Raw genomic sequence first — 15,292 nt, forward strand, 5'->3', positions numbered from 1 at the left:
CTAGCATCATGTGAAAACACAGCAGGTCCAGGGAGTCTGATAAAACAGAGGCAAGGGGGAAGAGCCCTCACAAACTGTCATTATGTTTTGGATATCTTTGGTGACCGAGTTTAGGAATGTGTTTAATCACCTTCTGCTTTGCTTTCCAACTGGTACCTAAATAGCTGATTTCAAGTAAACTGTAAATTGCATCATCAGCTGTTTGAATTGAGGTAAAAAGCAGGCAGGTGAGGCTGGCCAGGATCCTCCCATGGGAATATGCAAGACCTAAGCCCAAGGCACTGAAAACCTGAGTCAATAGCAAAGATTCCCCAAACTGGGCTACTACCAGAGAATGTGCCAGTCAGCAGCAAGGACTTCTGGCTTTCCTGGCACTGTGTACGCCCCCTCTCAACTCCTAAAATCAGGATACAAAATTTGGTCATGCCCTCTCTTCCTCCCTCTTAGTACATTGCCCCCAAACCCTCCAGCTCCCCGATATCCCCCCAGCCCAGGACCTGACCCACTGCTTGCTGCAGGAGATGCCCTAGAAAGGATGAAACAGTTTTTCAGTGGTTCCTGTGCTGTTTGGGATATGCATCTCACAGTTCAAAAATCCTTGATATTAAACATGAAAGACCTGAGCTTAGCAAGAAGCAGCAAGAGTGACATTTAAGGCAGCAAACATCAGGCATTTTAGAAGAAATCACTATCCAGTACAGAGAAACAACCCCATAAACCACAAAATGACAGAATCCATCCTACTGGAAAACAGCCATGAGAAAGGAGCTCTTGCAAATGCATCTCTGATCTGAGAGACAAAATTAAAAAACTTAAAGCTGACTGTTGTGAAACCAGCTTTGCATATCCCACTAATTTAAAGAGTTTAGATAAGCGAGCTGATGTCCTGACTTGTTTGAGGACAACGACCGTATTGGTACTACCTTTAATGGGGCCAGGATGTCACCTCTGAACTTTGTGCTGCGGATCCAAAGCAGTCAACATCAAGTCATGTCAGTGCTCATGTGAGCACAGGAATTAATTCAGTACAGTACTCGATTTGCTAAGGAACTTTCCCATTCATAGGCAAACAGTATCACTTTGCTCAAGACCCATATCTGCTTGTTTGATGAAAGTTTTTATGAAAATATTGCCATCACAGTTTATGTGAAAAATATCTCCAGGAAAATAATTTAATAGTGGCAATTCAGATGACAAACTGTAATTCATAAACTCAGGAATAGAGCTGGCTTGAAAGAAGAACAAGTGTTTTTCCTCTTAAGAAAGCTGAATTTTTCGGGGAAAAAAATGAAAAAAGGAAGTCCTGGCCTCAAAACGTATTTTACTTCTAAGAAGTGGCAACAGTGTCTTGAGTTCAGAAGTGTCTGATTTCTTCTCTCTGGAATGTAGCTTGAGGGCCAGTCTCCTTCCATAATTTATGTTTCCATGATGTTCCCTTTCTTTATAAAGAAACATAGGAAACTAACCCCATTTGCAAAAACTTGGCTTCAGTTGAACCTTTCTCCACCTTGACTGTTGAACAATATTTGACCAATCCGTGTAAAAAAGTTTATCTTACTAATATTTTTATACTGATAAAATGAAATCTAAGCAAATAGAAGAATTTATACATTTTTGTATATATATATATATATATATATAAAAGTATATACACAGAGACATATATAGATTTGCAGTAATTAAATCAGTCTAAAGAAACTCTCTCTCCATTTGAGACAATTCCACCATGTAAAAATGAATTAATGCACAAGGCATAAATAAATACCAATTAAGTATGTTTTTTTCTGCTGGGGAAGAAGGGGCTGCTTTGTTTTTTCCCCCTTAGTACAGTTATGTGTTAAAGTTTTTCTGCTGCAATCAAATATGGGGTTTATGAATATTGTTAGAAATCAGATTAAAAACTCAACTGGCCTGCATGTATATTGTATTTAAATGTTCTCTACTCCTGAATTGTTCTTTTTATCCAGAGAAGTCAAATAGTACTGGTATCCTGTTTTTCAGTCACATATTCTTATTTCCTTAAAATCACAAGTCACCCTGCCCTGTCCAGAACATGAGAACAAACATGCACACTACTCACACTCCTCTGTAAGACCCAGACACTAAGAAATCCCTAAATTAAAACTGGTATAATATTTCAGATTTAAAATTAAATGTAGGTGAAGTTACCTTCAGCACAAGGTAAAAAAATCACCCCTTGGGGAAAAAAGTGCCTACACTGTAAACAGGAATAAGTGCTGTAATATTCCTGAGTATCATGGTGCTGGGAATTCCCTCTGAAAGCCTCTGATTTTCACCATACATTGATTTTTATCACAAGCTGTTCTAAAATTAGAAGAGGCCATGATCTGACAAGTATCCTTTCTGTTTAGCCCTAGCAGATGGAAAACATGAAGTGCTTTCTTAGTCTGGAACTGTTCCAAAACCTGAGTCACTAATATGACATATTAAACCAAATTTATATGAAATCTAGTGTCTTTACGTCATGTCACACCATTTATGGTATGCTGGGCAGTGACAATTTAAGTTATGAAAATGCTGTGTCACACAGTGAATCAGAGCTGGCTTTATAGCAGGTCTTGTGAATTTCTTCATCCAGAAAGAATAAATTTTGTGTAGAAGCATTCTCCATAGCACCCCTGAAGAGCAATAGATTAAAACTGGATTTTAGCATTTACCTCTTGCTCAACTGTAAATCAGAAATTAGAATTGATAATGGCAGTTATCCATTAACAACTGTAGATGAGCAGTAGTTTTATGGATAAAAGGAGTTCCTTTTTTGTTATTATTAAAGAAAACCTATCCTCTTCTATTCTGAATGTTTCTAAGCTCTGAATAGAGAGTAATTAAATCCATGCAGGTCATCAGCATGGACAAGGAGATGCATCTGAAGTAACACCTCTTCAGATTGCAGAAAGTTATTCTGAAACTCTTTTGCTCAGGTGCAGCGGTTCACATTGCAGACCCCTCTTGACAGAAGACCTGGAAGAGACATCTACCACAGCCTGCAGGATTCTGCCCCTCGGTTCATCGTTGTATTTGTTGGGCAATTGAAAGCTTTACGAAACTCTTCAAAGTTGCTCATGGCACCGATAACTCTGCAAAGAGAAAAGTGATCAACCGATTTTGTGATTCTATGACATGCAGTTTGTCTTCTGTTAAACACTACAGGCCTGCAAGTGTTTCAGTGTGTTCACTTCAGGTTGAATTTTCAGGCTTTCCATGTCATTTTTCCACAAATAGAACCAAAATGTTCAGGAGAATCACTCCTAGTTAAAATTAATGCAAAGACACTCTTGTTTCATTCAGTGCTTTGAGAAGCATCTTACTTTCCTAGAAACTCAACAAAAAACAAATGCATTTTGTGGATACTATGCCATTTAGAACAATTTTCTAATCTGACCCTTGACAGCAGAGGTGGGATATCAGCAGTAGCTTTACATGGAGGAATCCTTCCAGCACCTGACAAAATACTGCAGTCCAGTAGGTAGGTAAACACACATTGTCGTTGTGCTGAAAGTGGTTTGATTTGGCTCATGCCATCCAGATCCTTGTAACAAAGCCCTTTGCCCACTCTTGTACACACACAGAGACATGTTGGCTCTCTGGGACTTTGCAGCCTGAAGCTGGGGGTGCAGGCAGGACCTCTCTTATCGGCCAGCTCAGCCTTGCATCTGTGAGCATTGCAACTCCTCTGGTATGTTGGAAATATATTTTCTGAGGCTTCTGCCCTGACCAGCTCCCAAGCTCTCTTGCTTCCACCACAGATGGTGTGATAATGAAAGAGCAGCACATCCCTGCCTCACACAAGTTAGACAACATGTCTGCATCCCAGACTGGCACCTTCAGGCATAGGTTTTGTATGCAGTCATCCTTGGTTCCTGCTTTCCTGTCTGTACTATTTCATGCTGTCATAAATTATTATTTTACCATTGCTAGATTGGGATTGCATTGTTTGCTAATTTTTCCTAAGGTTTTAAACATCTTGGAATTTACTAACCTGAAATTTGCAATGGTATTAAAGTAAACAGCACCCTGAGTTAAAAGCAGAAAAATATCTACTGAGATATTAATTGTATGCTTCTTTCACTCTCTTTCTTTTGTTATGCAGTGGAAAGGCATTTTTCTCCATTGCAGACAATCAACTTCTCAGCATAGCTCAGCATGGTAGAAAACATTCTTATTACATTGATTAGACTTTCTGTGAGTAAGAAAATTTGCACTGACTGGCATAAAAATGTCTAAAGGTCAGTTTTGTAGGGAGAATTACAAAATGAGATTAGGTTTCAAATAAAGTATAGAACTTTACTGTAAAAGCATTGTAAATACATATTCAGGGACTGGAATAACAAGAGCTGGTTGTGCAGAACTGCTGCTGGACTTGGTGGGAGTTCTGCCTGCCAGGGATTTCAGTGTGAAACCAGTGTTCAAAAATAGTGAAGACACATATTAATACTGAAAATCTGCCAATTAAATAAATCCAGCATCTACCCAGCAAAAGAGTTTTATATGTCTGGGCATGTGACTTGTCTATCCACAGTTTGACACTGACACACATTAACTGTGGAATCAGAGTGGGCTGCCTGGATTTCATCCCACTGAACTACAATGGAGACATCTTCCGCTGAACAGGTCACCCTGGGCTCCCTTGGAAATCAATAGAAAGATGTACTTGCTTGGTCTAAGTAATCTAAATTTATTACTTACAGAGGGATGATCTATATCTATACTTTCAAAATGCCTGTTCTTTTCTGACTATGAAGAGAACCTGGGGTGACTAGCTCAGATGCACACACCTGTGCTCAGGATATGTGTTGTTCATTTCTATCATCTTTTATAGGTACTTTTTATCATTTTAAAATGGCTGTTTGGGCTTTTGGATAGCAAGAGCTGTCAATGTTGAAATTAGTTGTTATAATGGTCTTGGGACATAAGTGAAGCAAAGCTGGGAGAAATAGATTATATAATTTGTTAGCCCAGTTGATATTTGCAAGAAGAAACAACACCACAGTTTCTCTTCAGGTCTGAAACAGAAGCCTGTTCTGAGTGTCTCACAGAAAAAGAAAACAAAAAAAAACCTTAAAAAATGTTTTGTCTGTATTTTATAAACCACAGATTAATCTAATCTTCTCTGGAATTTTCTTTCTTAGCTCAATTCCTTCATGAATTTTCCTCATGAATGCTCTATCCCCAGGCTTCTCTATATATGTACCATCTAATGGAAATGTAGCTATGTAATGATTCAGAATATATAAATATACATAGAGGCAATTAAATCTGAGGACTTCAAAAGGCAAGAGATGGCTATTTTACAAAAATTTTAACAAGGGTAGGAATTATAAAGAAATACTACTTTGCAGACTGAAGATCAGCCTGATACTCCTGTCCCCATTGTCATGATGTATTTTCAATTGTTAAAAGGCATGCAGATTTTCATACTGCACTAGTTTTACCCTAGCTAGATGGTGTAACAGCTATTGTAAAGGTACAGTAGTGCAGGTTTCAATGCAGAGTATAGAAGCCTACCAATACCAAGCACACACATCTGCAATACTAGCTTATACTACATATGTGTCATCATGTTTCGAGTTTCATTATCTCATAGCCCATTCTGGTTATAAGTATCCCAAGGCATGTTATGCATGCCATGTTTGTATCTTCAGCTTTGGTGTGACTGTGTCTAGGGAGTATGTTGGAGTACCTGTGAAGCAATCTCACAGCTCCCCTGTGTAGATAGTGTTGCTATTTTTACTTTACCAAGAGAGAACTAAGGCAAAGGGGGCTCATATCGCTTAAATTTAGCCATGGAGAAGGCGGGATCTCAGCTCCCTCTTTAATCAACAGAAAGCAGTAGGGATGTCCAGAAGTCAACTAATCCAGTGTATTAGAGACACCTCCATTATGAATCACCTTGTGGAGTTAATATCCTTCCCCCAAATACAGAGGTGATGTAGCACTTGACTGAGGGCAAACACAATACTTAGTTAAGTAAATGCAACTGACAGAAATAACTTGCTCTTGGTCACACAAACTCTGTGAAGAAACAGAGAAATAAGTTCTAGCTTCCTAAATCTTATGTAGTCTTTAATGCTTCTCCCTTTCCCAGCCTCTCCTTCTTGGCATTTGTGGGTGTCTGTGGTTATGGGATCCTGTGGGAGGTCTTTTGGGCAAAGGCACAGACACTCTCTTATGGGTGGACTACCACAGCTCCTTCAAGCAAAAGGTCTCTCAAAGGCCAACTGAAGAGTTTAATCTTGAACTGAACTTACAGGGCATGTTTTGCTTTGCATTATCAATATAATTCAAGGTATTCACTTTAAAGATTTTCATGAACTCAGGCAGATTAAATCAAGGATCCTCCTAATATTCTCTGTTTTCTGAACTAGAATTGTATAGGAAAAAAAAAAGTGATAGAGGAGACATTTTAGATACTCAGGCCATGATTACAGGACATCACAGGGGTCAGAGTATGTTCTGGTTCAACTGCTTTTGAAGGTAGATGCAAGCCCCTCATTTATACAGAAGAGCATTTGTAATAGTGAAAGATAAGCTAATAAAAACAGTTCAATTTCAATCTAAGCCAAGAGCACAGGCCAATTCTGTGATTGCTCTTAGACCCCTCTTAACATGCTAAATTTCTGCACTTGTGTGCTGCAGTGACTGATTCTGTAAGTATATTCAGTAAATACATTATTTGCACTACCTGAACTGAGGAGGGCTGTGAGCTCCAATATATATTTGTTCTCTTGCAGATTCTGGTCTAAAGGAGTTGCATCTTACCTAATAAAAGATAAAAAGCAGAAATAGGCATGTTATCTGGGATGACTCTGTAAGTAAATCAGAATATAATGTCACTGTTCTTAAGATGCAGAATTCACAAAATGGAGACACCACAAACTCCTATTTTATTTCACCTTTGCTAACTTGCAGGTTTCTGTTGGTATATTCTTTGTTTTTCAAATCCCTTAATGGATTCAGTCTCCACCCACAGTTATTCTCCACCCACTCATTCCCATCATCTAGTCATAGCCACTTTACTAGTTCTTCTTCTGAAGCTCTCTATAATGGTAGCTTGCTTTTCAGCTTGTGCTGCAGCATCTCACACCTTAATAATTACCAAGCATACTTCTTGGTCTCAAAAGCTATGTAATGTGTATAAAAGGTACACATAATGATACTTATCATCTCTAGAATTGCAGCTATATTACCCAACATATTTTTTCCATGTTGGAATGTCAGTCTCTTTTGAAATTACACATTTTTCAAGTTTCCATCAGTGGTCCCCAATTCACTATTCCTGATATGATACTTGACCCAATTGTAATTGACCTAAAAACAGGGTAGAGGGAATATTTGTACAACTGAATAATCCCTCTTATGCTGTATCCATTGCATGAAAAATCTTATTTAAGCAGCCCCTACCTTACCTAAACCCCTGTGTTGAATGTTTCCCATCAACAAAATCCTTTAAGCTAGACTGCCCATAGGATATGCGGACTTCAGTGCAATTTTGTCTGGCTGAAGACAGCCCTGGCAGTTTGAATGAGTCTGTTAAGTGTCTTGAGTTCTGTGGAAATAGGTTGAGCTCAGGGGTACCTGGCATACACTGCTCTCACTGTGTATGTGCCTCCCCTCAGAGGGTCAACTGGACTTACGATTCCTGCAGTGGTCCTCTAAGACTCTTAGATCTTCCTTATGGCTTCAAAGATTTCTTGGAGAAAAACTGACACAGTGTGAAACTCAACTCAGCATAAACAACTGAAATGGAGTCTTTTCATTGGTCAATAATGACAAAATGAAATGGCCATAAACCCATACACTGTTACACTGACTTTCGGCAGAGAAATGATTTTCAGTCAGGGTTGGCTGCATATGTTGCATTGGGTCCTGTTTCTTCAGTTTTAGATGATTCATTCCTTCAACTGGTGGGCAAAGTTTTATAGACCAGCTTTTACTTTTCATACAGGGAGATTGTCCCAACTCTTTTAACAGATAAATAGTTTCTGACTCTCTCCCTTGTTCTACATGTTTTTCTAAAAAACTCACATCCCTATTAAAGTTTTGCTGCAGCATATTTAGCGTACAACAAACAAAGATGGAAAAAAATAAACTAAGATTTTCTTCACTGCTGCTCAGTTTCCTTGGTGGTGGTACATCTGCAACAGGAGTTTTTGGTGGAAACAGTCAGAAACTGCTGCATACTGCAAGCACCAGAAATCTGGGAAGCTAAAATGGAAAGAGGTTAAGGAAAGCAATACATGCAAGAAGACCCTTTCAGTGGAGGGAAGCACCAAGAGGAAAGAAAGCTGCTGTGACAGCACTGTGCAAAACCAAGAATAATTTAAGCAGTTCTGGCACTATGTATAGGACAAAAAGAGAAAAGAAATAATAGTCCTGGGAGAAGAAGTCTCTGCTTATTCCCTGAAAAGTCTGGGTTTGGCTGGTGTAGGTTGTTTAAACAAAGCAGTCTCATCTCTGCACTGTATGTTGTGCAGGTTAATAGATGAAGACTTGAAACATATTTGTACTACTCACATGGGCATAGCTCAGAAAGAAAAGCTGGTTGTGTGTGAACTCAAGGCCTGGCAGTAAAGGCTCTTCTTCTCCTCCCCTCTTTTCTGTAATCCATCTCCTGTATGCCTGATAAAATAGAGATATTAAGTGCCTTTCAGCAACATGGAGACTAACCACACCTGTTTCTTTTCTTTTTTTTTTTTTAAATAATACTAAGTTTCAGATATTTTTCATACACTTACCCTGAAAGCCTCTCGCAAACCTCCATTATCTGCAATGTTTTCTGCCAAAGTCCTCTTGCCTTTCACCTGGCAGAATGAAAGAATATAATTCATTTGACCCGTTTCTGAACTTCTTGATCAACTTCAAGAAACACAGCAAAAAATAAAACAAGGTGAGAAAGATCTCAGCCAATTTCAAACATCATATCTCTGGTTGAAAAACTGAGTTTTGATGTGAAAACTGTCAGTAAACAATCTGCTGTGATGAGTTATCCTGGCTCTGGTCCTAGGTCTCTCTAGCACAAAATTAGTAGATAAAATGCACTCAAGAGTCCAGTCTTTGATCTTTGATCTGAGCATCCATAATTTTCCCCTGAAGACTGCTTTTATCTGGTTACATGTGAGATCCAGTAGCCCCTTTCTTAAACTTTTATCTAAAAGGTTATATTTGTTTCTCTGTGTAACTCTTAATATACTACTGGGATAATAAAATGACTTTTATGTCATAACATAAACCAGTGTAATTAAAAATAACTGTCAGTGACAGAATTGAAATTGATATCATATTTAGTGCTCTAAAAATATCTACAAAGGAGATTCACATTGCTTTTCCCCAGTATTGATTCCAAGAGCAAGAGCAATAGCAACAAGAATATATTATGAGAAGCAGTGCTATCTAAACTTTGTAAAAAAGCCAGTCTCCTAGTATTACCAAGTGCAATATCGTTATGAAGAAATCCTTATTTCTGCAAATGCAGCATTATCTCTGACCACCCAGCCTACTAAGGTCTTAGTGTTACCAAACTGTATTTGTAATTAAGCAGTTTTGCTCTCCACTATGCCTCAAATAAGTAAGGTAATTGAACACAGTTCTGAGCAGAACTCTGAAGGTCAATGCCGGCCTGCCAACAACAGGCTTTCCCATGCCACAGAGACGAGTATAGGGGCGTTTCCATCGGGACTCACCTTAATTTCAGGATAGTAAAAGAGGGGAAAATGGGGGAGAAGAGGTAAAAGGACCTAGGGGATACCCAGGCACGTGTGTAGAGTCCCACCGCTCATGGCAGATGAGCACCCAGATTGGACTCAAGGCATCTTGCTCGATGCCTTGGGACCAATGTTACACCCAACGATGTAATAAAGGAGAAATGGGAGCAGTAGAGGAAAGTGCACTCCTTTCCTGCCAGGCTTCCCTCCCCTCAGGAGGCTGGAGATAGAGGTGGGAAAAAGGTTCTTAGAAGAAAAGGTGCTGGGACACTGGGAACATGCACACACACCAGCTGCCTTTTTTTCTGGCCTACGTACTCATACATTTTTCTTTCAGCGGACTTGTGAAGTAGACTGATTTAGAGCATAAGATGAGAGTAAACTAGCAGTGGCACTTGGGCCACAGGTCATTTTAATAAGTGGAAGAAGTCTTTCTGCTGATCTCAAGCAGCTCTGGGTCAGCTATCTGAGACTACTGTGTGCAGACAGTTCGTGACAGGGCTCGGGGACCATGATAAGCCCTTTATTTGATCAGATGACTTTATGTGATGACTGCACTCTGAAGGTATTTCTATATTCATTTTTTCTTTCATTCCAATTCTTTTCTGGAGACATTTTTATTGTAAACCAGATGAGAAAGAAGAAGAGTAAATAGGTTTCTTGATCCATGAAAAATATTCACACAGGGTTAAAAAAGCTGCAGAATATTGATGCAAATGACAGGGGAAAAAAAAAAAAGCTCTTTGCATATACAGCTCTTTATACAGAAGCTATAAAATATGGCAGAAAATATGAAGATTCTCCTTCTATAATCTAAAAAATCCTTCCCACAGAAAAAAAGAGGAAAAAGACCTGTGGATGAGAAGGTTGTGGGTAACAGGATCTATCTAGTAAGCCCATCATTGAACTTCAAAGGCAGTAGCTACAATGGAGGGGAAATTCAGATCTATCCTATCTCAAGAGAGACAGAGAAGGTAAAGGAGTGGCCAAGACAATGGCAGGAGCATGGGAATGGCCCAGTCACATCCTTGGGGAAGGTTTTAATGACCTTCTTTAAGGGGCATTTTTCTATTGACAGTTTTTGTCCTACAGATATTCAGCAAGGAGCCTGAGAATTTTTATTTGTTAATTAGCTTATATGAAGTGCTTCAAATCTGAGTTGTTGGACTTCAGAATGGACAACGAGATGGTTTTGTTATCTCTGAGACTAATACAAGCAGTCTGAGTTAAGTGTTAAAATTATGGATAAGTATTCAATGTGTCATCTCTAGTCCTAAAAACAAAGGCATAATTGTATTTCTGATTCTAAAATGTAACTAGAGGTGGTAGAATTGATTAGGGTAGTAGGCTATGCGTTTCATCTTGAAAATTAAGATTAAAATCATGTCCCAGGCAACATGACTGGATTTTTAGCTATTGATTTCTGGAGATCTGGGATTTATCCTATTTATCTTTCATTTTGGACACATATAATGTGCACATTTTCAGGGAAGCCCATAGCTCTGACAGACAATGAAACAGAAACCATTCCCTTATACTTTCTTTCTCAGACATTTTCTGTGAACTGCTGCTATCATCTCCCTTCATTTGTGATACAATTTGGGTCTGCATGTACACATGGAAGAAATAGCAAAAGCTGAATCTGAAATAAAGTAGGGTTTATGCATCCATTTTATAGATGTAATAAACAACAGGTCGAATTTCTAAAGGAATCTATAAAACATGCTATTATATTCTTTTTAAAAAGAGTGACTGCTCAGTTTTCATTATGGACCTCATCTTCGGAAGACATTTAACATCCTCACAGTAATTAGACCAACCCTGCTGAGTGGCTTCATCTTCTTCCCCTGATTCCCAAACAATGTGATGGGGACAAATGGCTTAACCCTGTCACCAGGGTGTGGGTAGTGGTATTTGAATGGACTAATCAAATCTGACAGACAATTTTTATCACAATTATTCATTTCAAGAAAGTGATTTGTTGTGAGAAATGAAGTTGGTAGTCTAATATCCCAATATGATGGGATTCATAAAAAGATAATTCACAAAAAACCCCCCCACCAAAACTCCTAATGTATCATTGCTTTCAATCACTGGTGTTTTACATACATGTAAGCCGGCTCTCTTCCAGTAGTAATTGCTGTATTGATTAATCATGCATTTTGTTTTCTCTTTAAATCTTTCTTCAGAGTCAGTTGTCCACCAAGGGTCTAAATTTCCATTTTTGTCATATTTCCGACCTTAAAAAAGGAAGAAAGAAACCAAATGTTTTTTGTAGGAGAAAACCTCACACATTTCCAGTTTTGGAATCTATCACCTGCAAAGAAATAAGAAGTGACTGTATTCATGCAAGTGTGTGTACAAAATGGGTAAGATTAGTGAGCAAAATCTTGACCCCACTCAAGTCAGTGGTGAAGAGCTGGCATTCTATTTATTGTCATAATTTCCATTTTCAGAAAAAAACAGTAATGACTAATGAGTTCTATATTACATTTTATAATTACAGAGTGTAAGAAGCATATCAGCTTTCTTTTAAGTGTAATTGTGAGTATTTTTCATTCTCAGCCCATATGTTTTTGATTCTGCAAACCTGATGATAACTAATTTATTATTAATTAATTATACATTTGACGAGAAAAAATCCATTTCATGGAAACTTCTGAAGTTTCCATTTCTTACCTTGGAGCAAAACCAGAACATCTGAACCCTATTCATGTAAGCAAGGGGAATACATACATCCCATTCTCCAGGCTGATGGTTACAGCAATGGCTCATAGAAGATTCAGCCTCAGGTCCCTGCTCTATGTAATTTGTTAGGAGAGTATCTGATCTCCATTATTTGTCCAGCCAATGAGACACAAGACATGTTAGGACTTTTTTGGAGAACAGGTTTAGCTGCCCATGTAGACACCATCTTTTTCTGTGAGTTGATTCTTCGCTATGACTGCAGGAAAGAGAGGTAGGGAGCAACCAGAAGACATGATACCAAGTACTGAAGATGTATTCTTTCATCTTTTTATTTCTTTATTTTTTTTCCCTGTGTGTTGTCTTGTTGAAGATCACAAATACCCTAGAGATGTATTTATTTCTATATTTGGAAGGTAAGACCCTAGGAAAGAGGTAGCGGTCTGTTTAGGGAATCAGATCCTAGGTTCCTCTCTGACTGGCTGGAGACATGATGGAGAATAGCCTCCTACAAATGAGATGGGAGTTTGTGAAGAAACATTTCTCCATTCCAGAGTGTAGACACAAAATGTTATAGAGCACTGCCAACATGATACAAGGTTTTCCTTTAATTTTTTAAAAGGTATTCAAAGTAACACAACATAAGCAACCTGACTTTACTTATCAGTGAGCTAGATGCCTGCTTTTCCTTACACTCACTGTATTTTCAGTGGAAAGAGGTTTTTCTAAACAGAGTGGGATGTCAGTCAAGCACTCAGAATTGCTCCCTGGAGAGGAAGTTCATGTTTCTCCCTTCACCTCTCTCTCTCAGGAGCTTGATTTTAAAAAGCACTTTACTGAAACAGTCAAAGTTAGATGGTAGCAATGCCCCACTCCACCTAGTTTTTCAGGACAGTTGGTTTGACACTTTCAGACCATTTCTTCTTTCTTTTTTCTTTCTTTCTTTTTTTTTTTTTTTTTTTTTTAATAGTTTGCAGTACATTTCCTGTTCCACTTTTGTTCCAGTGTTGTATTTTAATGTTTGTACATAATTGCCTTTTGAAAAAGTAAAAACTGAAATTAAAAATTTTCTTGGAAGTAATTTTTATCAATCAGAAGTTATGCCTTTGCACTTCCCACTCCCCCCAGTTAGGAATTCCTCAATCTGTTGCTAATTTAGTTATCAATCCAAACAAACAGAAAGTGTTAAACTTGTGCCATTCCTTACCAAACAAAATCTGTTTCAGAAAAACAAGGTTTTATGTAAATAAATGTTTAAATACCTCATATTTTTTTTCAGATTCCAGCATTGTTAAAAACCAAAACAATAAAAAAACTAAAGTATACACAAGTCATCTTTCTAATTAATCAACATATAGACACTCACCATTGCTATCAAATCCATGAGTAAACTCGTGGCCAACAATGACTCCTATGGCACCATAACTTAATGACCTGTATGTAACACAAAGAAGCAGTTTCTTCAGAAAGTGTCCACACCCATGAACATTAAAGGACAGAAGACCTCAGGAAAAATCTTTATCTATTTAAAATGGTAGGGAATGGTTTTAAAAAATCATCCCTGCACAATTTTGACTTAAAGCTGTTGAAAGCCTGAATGTTAAACTCATACTTGTTTAAAAGCGACCTTTAATTTAAAAATTTAAAATGCATTGTCACTGTCCACTCTTTTAACCAAATCCCTTATTAGTATCATGAGCTATAAAATGGCTCCTTCATCTGACTGCATTGTATATAGTCTAACTGAGAACGGGACAAAATGATAGGTGAAATTATTCCCTTAATGTCATCATGAAAAAAGAATAGATCAAAAGCTGCAATGAGTTTGCCAGCTCCAATCATTCTTCACTGGTGTGCAATAAACAGACTTGCAAATGACTGACTCTAGTTTGTAAAGCATTAACCAGACCTCCCTTCAGTGGTCAAAAGAGAGGTCATACAATTTGCTTGCACCTGCCCAGGAATATGATCTCCAGTCAGATCTAATGCACTGGAGAAACAGAATAGGAAAAAAAAAAATGTATTTCTGATTGACAATTAATTATATTTTCCTTGTTATATGCAAATAAACATGCATATGGGAAAAACAGGGATGAAAGAGGAAAACATTCAGGGCTTTTTTATATCAAATGTAGTGGATGTTATGGAGGGAAGCTGATCTACTAAATGCATCTTTCATTTGTTAAGTTGTTCTTTGTGGTTTTAATTATTTCAGTTATTGAGATGCCATACTTCAAAATAGCTTATAGTATTTCTAATATGGTATTGAAATGGGAGAAAGGCAGAGGGTTTTGAAGTAACATGTTATTACTGGACCTAATGATCCATAGCACACTAATTGCTTATCTCAGTAATGCCCAAAAAGTATTGTATCATTTAATTCCTCCTGCTCCCATGACAATTCTTCACTTCGATTTTTTCTTTCCCAAAAGTTAATTTGCATGTGATAAAATCATCCCTACTGTTGTTGGTTGGTTTTTTTTTTTTTCTCCAAGTACTACTGCAAACCTTCACTAAAAAATGCTGGTTAAAATTATACATTTCAGCAATGGAAATGTCATTCTTTTGTGCGACAAATTTGTAAACTTGTATAGCACACAGTGATAATTACCCATACTAAATGTACTATATTAGACTTGTTTTCCGCATCTGAAGTAAACTGGTTATACAGGATCTTTTGCATGAAAAACATGGCACAAAACATGTAAAGAGGTCAAGAAAAATGAATAAACCCTATTACTAAATACATATTATTTTTCCTCTAAGGTTTTTGGTCACCATGAGTGGCAGGGACAAAGAACAGGCTGGTGACCAACCACTCCTAGGGTTTTCCTCATCTCCAAAAGGTGGGGTGAAGTTGGGTATGAATTTTGGCCTTTGCTTCT

The 15,292-nt window shown here is 37.9% G+C and overlaps 1 protein-coding gene across 1 annotated transcript in view; it reads right to left on the reverse strand.

Annotated features, from left to right (window-relative positions):
* Window positions 1–1,684: 1,684 nt before the first annotated feature.
* The window catches only part of PHEX (phosphate regulating endopeptidase X-linked), a 107,439-nt gene continuing 93,831 nt past the window's right edge, over window positions 1,685–15,292 (reverse strand). The window contains exons 17-22 of the mRNA XM_074929758.1: window positions 13,774–13,841; window positions 11,832–11,962; window positions 8,757–8,822; window positions 8,536–8,640; window positions 6,704–6,780; window positions 1,685–3,098 (exon numbers count right to left, since the gene is read on the reverse strand). Coding sequence (XP_074785859.1) covers window positions 2,996–3,098; window positions 6,704–6,780; window positions 8,536–8,640; window positions 8,757–8,822; window positions 11,832–11,962; window positions 13,774–13,841 — 550 coding nt within the window. The 3' untranslated portion in view covers window positions 1,685–2,995. The remainder of the gene's footprint in view (window positions 3,099–6,703; window positions 6,781–8,535; window positions 8,641–8,756; window positions 8,823–11,831; window positions 11,963–13,773; window positions 13,842–15,292) is intronic.

The sequence above is a fragment of the Athene noctua genome, chromosome 1 (assembly GCF_965140245.1).
Source record: "Athene noctua chromosome 1, bAthNoc1.hap1.1, whole genome shotgun sequence".
Classification (NCBI taxonomy): domain Eukaryota; kingdom Metazoa; phylum Chordata; class Aves; order Strigiformes; family Strigidae; genus Athene; species Athene noctua.